This window comes from Lucilia cuprina, chromosome 6 (genome assembly GCF_022045245.1).
Source record: "Lucilia cuprina isolate Lc7/37 chromosome 6, ASM2204524v1, whole genome shotgun sequence".
NCBI classification, from domain to species: Eukaryota; Metazoa; Arthropoda; class Insecta; order Diptera; family Calliphoridae; genus Lucilia; species Lucilia cuprina.
The window spans coordinates 14,358,492-14,370,158 of record NC_060954.1 but is presented as its reverse complement, the minus strand read 5'-3'; the positions used below and the strand labels follow the sequence as shown (position 1 = coordinate 14,370,158).

At 33.0% G+C, this 11,667-nt stretch overlaps 1 protein-coding gene across 2 annotated transcripts in view; it reads right to left on the bottom strand.

The window, feature by feature from the left end:
- The window catches only part of LOC111686224 (protein CBFA2T2), a 65,014-nt gene extending 62,321 nt beyond the window's left edge, over window positions 1-2,693 (bottom strand). For both annotated transcript variants that reach the window (XM_046953999.1, XM_046953998.1), the window contains exon 1: window positions 1,449-2,693. Coding sequence is in view for 1 of the 2 variants with exons in the window: in XM_046953998.1 (XP_046809954.1) it covers window positions 1,449-1,451 (3 nt within the window). In the remaining variant the exon portion in view is untranslated. The remainder of the gene's footprint in view (window positions 1-1,448) is intronic.
- Between the last annotated feature and the right edge of the window lie 8,974 nt (window positions 2,694-11,667).

Sequence of the window (11,667 nt, the reverse complement as noted above, 5' to 3'; positions counted from 1 at the left end):
AAAAGATGCCGACTACTGGGTGATGCCGACATTAGGAGCATTTACCCTATGTACATGTTGAATAATAATATGGAATAGTTATTGTACTACAGAAATTCAGGGATGCGTAGACTTGTACGAAACTAGAACAGAACTACAACAGAACTAGAACAGAACTAGAACAGAACTAGAACAGAACTAGAACAGAACTAGAACAGAACTAGAACAGAACTAAAACAGAACTAAAATAGAACTAAAACAGAACTAAAGTAGAACTAAAATAGAACTAGAACAGAACTAGAACAGAACTAGAACAGAACTAGAACAGAAATAGAAAAAAACTAGAACAGAACTAGAACAGAACTAGAACAGAACTAGAACAGAACTAGAACAGAACTAGAACAGAACTAGAACAGAACTAGAACAGAACTAGAACAGAACTAGAACAGAACTAGAACAGAACTAGAACAGAACTAGAACAGAACTAGAACAGAACTAGAACAGAACTAAAACAGAACTAGAACAGAACTAGAACAGAACTAGAACAGAACTAGAACAGAACTAGAACAGAACTAGAACAGAACTAGAACAGAACTAGAACAGAACTAGAACAGAACTAGAACAGAACTAGAACAGAAATAGAACAGAACTAGAATAGAACTAGAACAGAACTAGAACAGAACTAGAGCAGAACTAGAACAGAACTAGAACAGAACTAGAACAGAACTAGAACAGAACTAGAGCAGGACAAGAACAAAACTAGAACAGAACTAGAACAAAACTAGAAAAGAACTAGAACAGAAATAGAACAGAACTAGAACAAGAACAGAACTGAACTAGAACAGAACTAGAAAAGAACTACAGCAGAACTAGACTGAACTAAAACTAGAATAGAACTGAACTAGAAAAGAATTAGAATAGAACTTGAATATAAATATAATATAAATAGGACAGAACTGAAAAAAAAGCCAGAACATAACATAAAAATAGCAACATTTTTAAGGAATTTATTAACAATAAATTATTTTATCAGATATATGGGGATTTGTATTGGACCTATAGGAAATTCTATACCGAATCTATTAACTTTGAACAGAAGACAAGTTTATTTACTTTGAACATCTCTTCTGATCTGTTTTAATTAATTTTTAAAATTTTTTCAATATAGCTGATACATTAGGAAGATTAGATTTCCGGTGAAAAAATATTCATTCATTAAATTCAAATTTTTAAATTTCTTTCTGTTTGAAAATTAAGCAAAAATTTAAATTCTAATATGGTAGAAAAAATGTAAAAATCTACACAAACTAGCTTAATAAACAGTATTTTTTAACACTTCTGAAAATTTGTATTGTTTTGGATAGAGACTATTGAATATACATATATTGTGACTACATTATAAATTTCTAAAATATTTATAATTTTTATTAAAATTAATATATTTTATTATAGAAGTAGAAAAAACTTACCATAACAAACTTTCACAAAGATCGTAGGAAGATCCTCTAAATGAAATTTTCTCTTTTGTAATTTAAATCCAATACCAGTAATTCCATTAATTAGCAGAACAGTGACATAAATTAATATATTATTTTACACCAAAAAAATCCTTTTTTTTAATTACTGCTTTTCTAAAGTCGACTAAAATCTTTAAACACCCACATTTTTTTTGCATTTAAAACGTAAACATTTTTTTTTTCATTCATTTATTTGAAATTTAAATTTTATTAAACGCTTGAGAATTATTTCAATTTAATTGGTTTTGGTCGTTGATTTTTTTTCTCTTTTGTTAGATTGAAATAATGATTAAAGTAAGAATAACAACAAAATGTAAACAAAACACTTATACAACGGTATAATTTGCTCACGCGAATCTAATTTGCACACACTTACTACAAACACAAAGCGAATGGAATTAATATAGAAAAAACACGACAAACAAATAAACAAGAAAATACCGTTAGCAAGCAGCACGTGCTGTTATCAAATACAACCTTGAATCAGTGTTGATAAATCAAGTTGTTTTATTTTCTCTTGGAAGTTATTAAACAGCAAAGTAAAAGGATGTTGAAATTTTAATTAAATTTTCTTTAAAAAATCTCTTTTATTTAAAATTTATTCAGTTAATATTTTTTTATTTTAAAACACTTCTTTTCAATTTATTTTAAAAATTCTTATAAGATTTTTATTTTTTTGCTCAAAGTTGAAAATGTTTCACTTAAATAGTTTATTTCAAAAACATCCGTTTAACACGACCGGTTGTGTCAACGTTTGCAACGCGACTAAATGCGCCCATTGGAATTTTTGTTCAACTTATTCTAAACACTCCAAAACACATACGCACACAAGTAATCAGTCCGAGTTTTTGTTTATGCAAAAACTCATCAAACAAAAATTCTTTCTTTCTTTCCTAAAACCGACCTACCCTCAGTTTATCGAACATAGTACGATGATACTCTGACAGACCAGACGTAGTGGAAGTTTTAGCAGCCGCTGCAGCACGTTTTCTGTTTATTCAATTGTTCGTTTCAAACAAATTTTTGCTCTCGTTGTTCGTTAAAATAAATATTGAAAACACTTGCTACTTGCAACCAACTGTGTGGATATTATTGTTTATTTTGCTGCTGCTGTTGTTGTTAGTTAATTATCTTAACGTCAACAACAATAACCGGCTGTAGTGCTAAAGTGTTTTTCCGCACTAACGTGTTTACGTTACAACGTCCAATTATTGTATGAATCGAGAAATTCCATTTTGAATGGTATTTTATTGTCGGTGTTAACAATGCAGCGGTTTTTTATTTTGAGTTATTTTAAATGTTGCTCCTGGTTGTACAACAAATCAAAACCGTAATTTAGAACTGAACTAGTACTAAACTACAACTGAACTAGAACTGAACTAGAACTGAACTAGAACTCAACTAAAACTGAACTAGAACTGAACTAGAACTGAACTAGAACTGAACTAGAACTGAACTAGAACTGAACTAGAACTGAACTAGAACTGAACTAGAACTGAACTAGAACTGAACTAGAACTGAACTAGAACTGAACTAGAACTGAACTAGAACTGAACTAGAACTGAACTAGAACTGAACTAGAAATAAACAAGAAATGTACAAGAATTGAATTAGAACTGAACTAGAACTGAATTAGAACCGAACTAGAACTGAACTAGAACTGAACTGAACTAGAACTTAAATAGAACTGAACTAGAACTGAACTAGAACTGAACTAGAACTGAACTAGAACTGAACTAGAACTGAACTAGAACTGAACTAGAACTGAACTAGAACTGAACTAGAACTGAACTAGAACTGAACTAGAACTGAACTAGAACTGAACTAGAACTGAACTAGAACTGAACTAGAACTGAACTAGAACTGAACTAGAACTGAACTAGATCTGAACTAGAACTGAACTAGATCTGAACTTGAACTGAACTAGAACTGAACTAAAAAAATCCATTATTGAAGGTCCCAAGTTACACCAACTTTCGGTTATCCTATCCCGAAAATATGGAATAGATACCGAAAATTTAACAGGAGTTCGAGAACTCAAAGACGTTTTCAAGATCAGCAATTTACATCTAAAAGATAAATTTTTATTTGTTTATTGTAGTTGGCAACACTTCTTAATTAAATGCCAACGACAAACATTCACCTAAACTCATTGTTAGACACACTTGCATCCAACGATTCCGATTGAAAATAAATGATAAAGAGAACAAAAGAGAATAAATCCAATTGGAGGGAGAGAAACCCAAATGTTTGAACATGCGCATTGGCAACAGTAAACAAATTGCAAATCAAGAAAACAGCTGTTTTTGTCATATTTCGTTATGTTGTTTCCTCTTCCGCCCCGCTTGCATTCCAAGCTCGCACACACACATACATACATTTAAACATACATACGTACTATGTACATTTTTTTCTTTTTCATTTTGTTATTGTATTGTTTTTGTTATTATGGCTGCTGCTGCTGTTGTTTGCTTAGATATCCAAACTGGTATTTTTGCTGTAAATATTTCTTTGCTCCTGCTACATGCCATACACGTGCATGTTTTTTCCTGTTCTCATCATGTATGAGATGAAGTTAAAAAATAAAATGTCGTTAAAGAATTTGCTCGTAAAAAACAGTCGTTTGGTGTTTTTATCTCACATCAAACATATTTGTTTGTTTTTGTTCTTATTTAGATTCTTCTTAGTATTGTTGTTATTGTTGCCTGCCAATTGTCGCTTGTTTATACAACAAAACTCTAGTGTATCAGCAAAAATTTTGTTTTCCAAGTGTTTGTTTCATTTAGAAACGTTGCAATGCTTTTTAACCACTTCAAGTTTGTATAGCTAATGTTGTTATTATTGCTGTTGTGTATCAGCCGGTGTTTTGTTGTGGCAGTCAACCAGCCAGCCATCAGCAACTATCCAGCCAACAATTGTGTTTGCCATAAGATAACTACCATGTGTATGTAAGTACAAACATTAAAACACATTGGACTTAGTTTGATACGAACAGTATACATCCAACCAAGCTACAAGCCATCTATCTAACTATTCATATCTGTCCATACACTCTTGGCTTTCCATCCCTCCTTCTGCCCGTCCGTTTGTCCGTCCGTCCGTATGTCTATTTGTCTGCTTTTGCAATCAACACTTGTGTGTGTTTTGTTTAGTTTTTCTTTTGCTGATTGAGCATCAGCTGCTGCTGTCATTTAAAAGATGTCGCGACCCTGGAAGCACATTGCTTTAACATTTTCGTATATAGAACACCTTGTGCTACAATTATTAAATATATTTACTATTAATATTATTTCGTTTATTTTTTCTCTTATGCTTATGCTTTTAATGAGACAGATGTATTATTAGTTAAAACAATTACTCTGTTTAGGGTTTTTTTTTTTTTTTGAGTTCAACTAATTGGTTCTGGAACTTTTTGGTATTTTGGTGTATTATTAGTAGGAATACCTTGCGGAGTTGTTATCATTCTTGTGACTGTTTTTTTTAAGTTTTAAATGAGGAAGTAAAGTTAACATTGGCATAGAAATTGTAAGTTCATGACTTGAACTCCATCCGACAATCTGCAAAACTAAGAAAATTTTCATTAGAATCTGTGGGCACATCGGCACCTCTTTTTCATCTATCTAAGTTGGCACAGCATTTGCGATCATCTGTTTTAAAACTCCAACTTTTGTTACTTGGAATGTTGGTTCCTGGCACGAGAGCTACGACCGGTTGTCTCACCACAGTGATTTCGGTCAACATTTCAAGTAACACAATTGAGAATGTTGGTTTGATATCTCAACTGTGGTTGTAACAACTGCTATGAAGAGATGTTTTGAGTTTACAACTTTAGTTACCAGCATCGAGGCCTTAACTTCGGTTGTCGGAAAACCTTTATATCAGTGTCAGTAAGCTAATACGTCCAGTTATTTCAAAACACCAACTTCGTTAAGGTACCTCAAATGCGGATGCTGATTTGTATAGTTCCAATTTAGTTATAGCTTTTTACACAATTTTTGATGACCGAGGACTTCAGTCTGCAGTTTCGACTCCTTATCTGTCGATTTGTAAAAACCCTTTTTTCGCACGGATTAAAAGATAACGAACGGCTGCTTCAACACTTTTCACAATTCAACTTCAGATATTAACATCGCTAGCTCAACGTTGTTGGTATTTTTTAACAAGAAAGTTACGACCGGCCCTTTTGGACTCTGCTTTGGACACTAATTTCGACACATCAACTTTACATCATTATTGGGAAGTGCAATTAAAAGGAATTTCGGGGTCATGGCAATACTAAACAGATTTAGGAATCGAACAATCGGTTCTTTACGCACTTACTAAGGCAATCGAGTTGTAAGCAATCATGACAATGTCAATTCTCCTCCGCGGATCGACAACTCCCCAGGTTCTACTTTCTTTGTTACTTCTGTACTATTTTGGTTTAGAGCCAAGCGGAGAACTGTTTAAATATTTGAAATCATGAAGAATGTTCCTCAGCATGTTATCTTGATGAATCTTTCTTATTTTGATGTTATTGAACTTGTGTGTGAAGTTTGAAGCAACTAGAAAATGGAATATGAGATCACAAAATCTAATAGTAAAGGATTGCTGGCCTACAAAAGTTGTCCTGTTGCTATTGGTTTTGGTACCTCGTAATGTCTTTGTTTAAAACTTTAACTTGCAGCAGGGGATTATTTGTTAAAAGATTTCTACATGATATCTCTTCATACTTCGAAATAAGATGATTTGGCTGCATGACTAGATCTCGGAATTTATGGGAATTGCAATGACATTATACAGTAGTTGTTTGTCTTTTCGTGGATGATCTTTATAGTGAAAGATTGAATTCGTAAAAATTTTGTGAAATTTCGAGATCCTCGTAATATAGGTGCAATCTTAAATCTTTCATATTGTACCAATTATCATATTGTACCAATTGTTGTAGGTTTATGTTAACTATATGTAGTGTGATTGCGCGATCTTTCAATAATTAGAATTTGAAAATTAATCTCTGGCCAATGAGATTGCTGCGGCTCAACAGAACGTTGGTCTTTAGCGATGGTACATCAATTTTCAATTTTGGGATTTTCCTCTATTGATAAAACTCAGTAACTGTCTCCTCCTTGTATGGGTACTGATTCCTCTATTGATAAAACTCAGTAACTGTTTGCTCCTTGTATGGGTACTCATTGGATTTCACTCATGATACTTGTCTTTCAGGATAGAGACAGAATATAAGGCAAGAAAATAGATGGCTTTTTATGCGAGATAATCAGACTTGTCGTACAACGAAAAACTGTGCATCCAACTGCATGAAGAAGCGTGACAATTGCTACTAGTTTAACTTAACTATGTGGTTGCCCGGTTTTTGAAAGGTCTGAGGATATTGAGTTTGCTGTGACTCAACACAACGTTAATCTTTAGGGATATTACACCAAGTGCCATTTTTGAGTTCGTGGGATCTGCCTTTAAGCAACCAAACTAATATAGCAAGAGATAATATGGCCTTTTTTTGTCAGAGTTTTAGATGGGGTTGACAACGAAAACTACTACGAAACTATCTGTTGAAGCATGACAGTTGTTAATAGTTTCACTTAACTATGTGGTTGCCCCGTCTTTGAAAGGTAGAGGAATTTGAAAGCGAATCTCTGGACATTGAGCGGCTCAACACACTGCTGATCTTTAGCGAATGCACATTTTGGGTTTTTGGGTTCTTCCTCTACTGATAAAACTCAGTAACTGTTCTCTCCTTGTGAGGATTTAACTCATGATGACTGTCCTTCAGCAACGGAACTAATATAGCAAGAGATAAGAGATGTCCTTTTATGTGAGATTATTAGACTGGTTTGACAACGAAAAAAGTTATTCTGTGGACAATGAAGTTGCTGCAACTCGTCACAATGTTGATCTTTGGGGATGCCAATTTTGGGTTTGTCTTGACTTCCTTTCAAAACATAGTATCTTCGATCCATCCAAACAACATCTGTATAAGCGTGACAATTGTTGTTGGTTTCACTTAACTCTATTTAGTGTGGTTGCGCTATTTTTGAAAGGTACAGGAAGTTGAAAGTGAATCATTGGGCAATGAGGTTGATGCTGCTTAACACAACGTACTCGTTGGATATAACTCATGATGCCTGTCTTTCAGGTTATCTACATTGGCTTGTAATCGAAAATTGTACATCCAACTACCTGTAGAAGCATGACAATTAATGTTGGTTTCACTTACCTTCAGATAGTGTGGTTCCCTGATCTTTCAAAAAGGTTGAGGAATTTGAAATTGAATCTGTGGGCAATGAAGTTGCTGCGACTTAACACAACATTAAAATTTAATGTTTATTTCTCATTATGGCTGCCTTTCAGCTACTGGATGGCAAGAGGCTGGTTTGAGAACTAAAAATTGTGCAACGCATTGGACAAGGAATTCAAAAAAAGCTAATGATCCAATTTTCTGAACTTTCCTTTTATGTTGAAGAAAAAGAAAAACGTTCTAAATAATGTCATTAGTTTTAGCTTAACACTGCCACCACTAAATGCTAAATTATGTGAAAATATCAAAATAATTCTCAATACAAATCCCAGCCATACTATAATACCTATTTTGAGGATTGCTTTAACTCAACACAACTTTAAGGGAAACACTCCAACATTTGAAGTTACCAATACGATAGCAAACTACTTAATCCAATAGCAAGGACAACTCTGTAACAGGCTAACAAAAGTTTTATTCTAATATTTAAATTGTTTTTGGCTTAAAATCCCTGTTTGCAAATTTAAAATAGCAAAAAAAACTACGTTAATCCTAAAGAGAAAATTTTCAAATCGAAAAGCAATTTTGAAATGACAAACAGATAACAAATCGAAGTGTATGTGTGTGTGCACATTGGAAAGAAATACTCTAAGTGTGTGTGTTCTGTTACCAAAGATAAACCATTTGGTGTGATTTAAGCGTCAAACACATAAATGGCCTGTTATTAACAAAAAAAAAAATGAAATAAAACGAAAATGAAGCAGAAATAGAAATACATCCGTACATCATCTATATATTTATAACGAAATTCGATTTTTATTTCCATTTTCAAATGCCATATAAAAGTGTGTCAACGAAAAACATTTGCCACATGATGCCACATCTCAACTACAGAGTTTGGGAAAAATTCCAAAAAATACAACAATAACACAAAATTGCAAAATATTCGTATGTACAAACAACACATAAAAATTTACACAGTTGGATATGGATAATTTGGTTGTGTAAATGTTGCCAGATTATAAGAAATCACTTTGTTTTTTAAAGGATTATTTTGGATGTTTTGATTCATATAAACTGTAGATTCATTATGTTTTCCTATAATTAATCAAATATCGGTTCAAGCTTTTAATCCAATCAATTCATTTGTTATCATCTATATACTGTAGATTTGATACGTTCAAAGTTTAATAAAATTCAAGAACATCCAAGATTAAACGATTATCTGATAATCATTCCAATAATGATCTGTGGTTTCAGTGATTAATAAGCACAATAACATCCAAGAATAACAGATTATCTGATAACTAATCCAATAATGATCCAAACTTGCACTAACTAATAAACACAAATCATTCCTATTTAATCGCAAGATTCGCTATTTTTCTGAAACAATCGGTTTGATTAACGGCGATTCTTCTGCATTGGACACATTGTCGGGATCTTTGAGACCTTGTTGTTAGAATAGACAATCTTGATTCCTATAAGAATCTATTGCTGTACGCTTTACAGTAATTCAAAAAAGAGGACCTATGGATTTCGATTGAGAACTCAGAAACCCAAGAATCGGTTTGCGAAATTGTATACAAGCATCGGAGTGACTAACAGCATGTCAGAGACAGTATCGTCGGAATCTTTGAGACCTTGTCTCCAGATAGAATATCTTGATATAGCAAATCATTAATGCATATTTCCATAGAAATCCATAAACTGAGAGAAAAAAGCAGACCAGGGGACTTTCATTGAAATCTCCGAAACCTTGCGGAACTTTAGCGATAAATAATCTCATTAAAGGCGATTCCTTTACATTGCATCTCTATGCACAAACATCGGGATCTGTTAGACCTTGATTTCACATAGAATATATTGATCCAGTGGAATATTAAATCAAATTCCCATAGGAATCCATTGCGGCACATTAAATCATATCCCCAAAGGAATCTATTGCTGACAGAAAAAATCGGACACAGGAATTTCCATTGAAACCTCAGAAAACAAATTTAGCGGAAACATTCGATTGTAACGATAAACAATCGTATTAAAAGTGATTCCTCAACATTGGGTCCATACGCCCAAACATCGGAGAGACATAATAACGTCACGATCTTCGAAACCTTGATTACACATAGAAAACCTTGATCAAGCGGAACATTAAAGAAAATCCTTACTGGCTGATAAAATCGAGCATGGAGATTCAACATTGAAACCTCAGAAACTGAACTATTGTGAACATGATCTGCAATTGAGTGTAAAAATCGGTTTGCGCAATTGTAGTGAGAAACAACCTCATTAGAGTTGATTCCTCTACATTGGATCGCTATGAACAAACATCGGATTGATCAACGCCATATCAGGGACAGAATATTTTGGATGATTTAATAAAGCCGAACATTAAAGCAGTCCTAGGTTAAACCGGAAATTAAAGGACTAAATATATTAGGCGATATCCACCATAGAGGAAGTGTTTACTTCCAGAAACAAAAAATCAGTATCAAATGGATATCGGTGGAGTAACTTCGTGTTTTCATTCGAAAGAAAAATCTTCCGAAACACAATTGTGCAGTTCAAAATCGGTGTTGTACAGTCGTATCGTAGTATGTCGTATTTTTAAATTGGTTTGTTTTTGTTTCAAAAAAATATTTTAAAAGTTTTTATGACACACAACGCTGCAATGTACGACATCGATTGTGAATTGGACAAATATATTTTGAAAACTTTTTATATTACGAATCGAGTTAAAGAATAAGACCTCTAAGCCATTCGTTAAAGAAGAAGCGGTTCAATGAAACGACAACTAAATTAAGTGAAATAATAAGGAATTTACCCGAGAGGAAGACAAGAAGCCTTATCAGATTAGTAGGAAATTGTTGTCCATTCTCGACTATACATTACGCCTTTATGAGATCAGCATGTGAAATAGAGTGAATTTATATAGGAATATTAAATTTAGACCAATTCTTTGTGGACTTCTATTGGGTGCCAGCCATTATCTTCTTTATCTTAAACACCCACTAACTAACATCTACAAATAATTTTCCAAAATCCCTTAAATCTGGCAAGTTAAAATTTTAAACAAACAGAAAACCAATACAGCTGCAAAAATACACATATCATTATTAATATTGAATTTTATATGAGTATATACTATTAAAGGATATATGTATGAATGTTTCTGTGTCTGTTTCTATATTTAGTAGCATGCCGTAGTGTTTTTATTTGTTATCTAACGACAAACATTTAAATTGAATATTTGTTGCCCACATTTGTACAAACATCGACAAAAAAGTTAAATAAAATCCAAAATACTTACACACAGACACATGCACGGATTCTTAAGAGATTGTTCACACATTTCCCATCATCTTTTCATCCTTGCACTCTCCCTCACACACATTCACACACTGATATACTTTGCTTTTTGAATATCAGCTTGTGTTTGTATTATCAAACAAACACACACGTTCTCTAATATTTAAACATTGTATGTAAAGATATAAACAAGGATGTTTGGAATTTCGATACCCACCTATACGGGAAGAAAAAAAAAATGCTCAATGTAAACATTTTGGGCCGCCAATATTTCCCATATAAAATTTATTCATTTATACATGTGAGTTGTTTGTTTTTGCTGTTCTTTTTTATTCGTTTTTCGAAAGTTTTTTTGTGCAATTCAGCATCATCAGACTTATAGTGGCAATCTGAGCTGAACTTTTACAATTGCTGTGATTTTGCCAGCAATTACACTGAAAGAAATTATGGGGAAACTATTGCAAACAAATTTTGAAGGACTTTGAGGGTCAATAAACTCGTTATGGTTATTAGTGAGCAGGAGCAACTAACTAACTAACTAACTAACTAACTAACTAACTAACTAACTAACTAACTAACTAACTAACTAACTAACTAACTAACTAACTAACTAACTAACTAACTAACTAA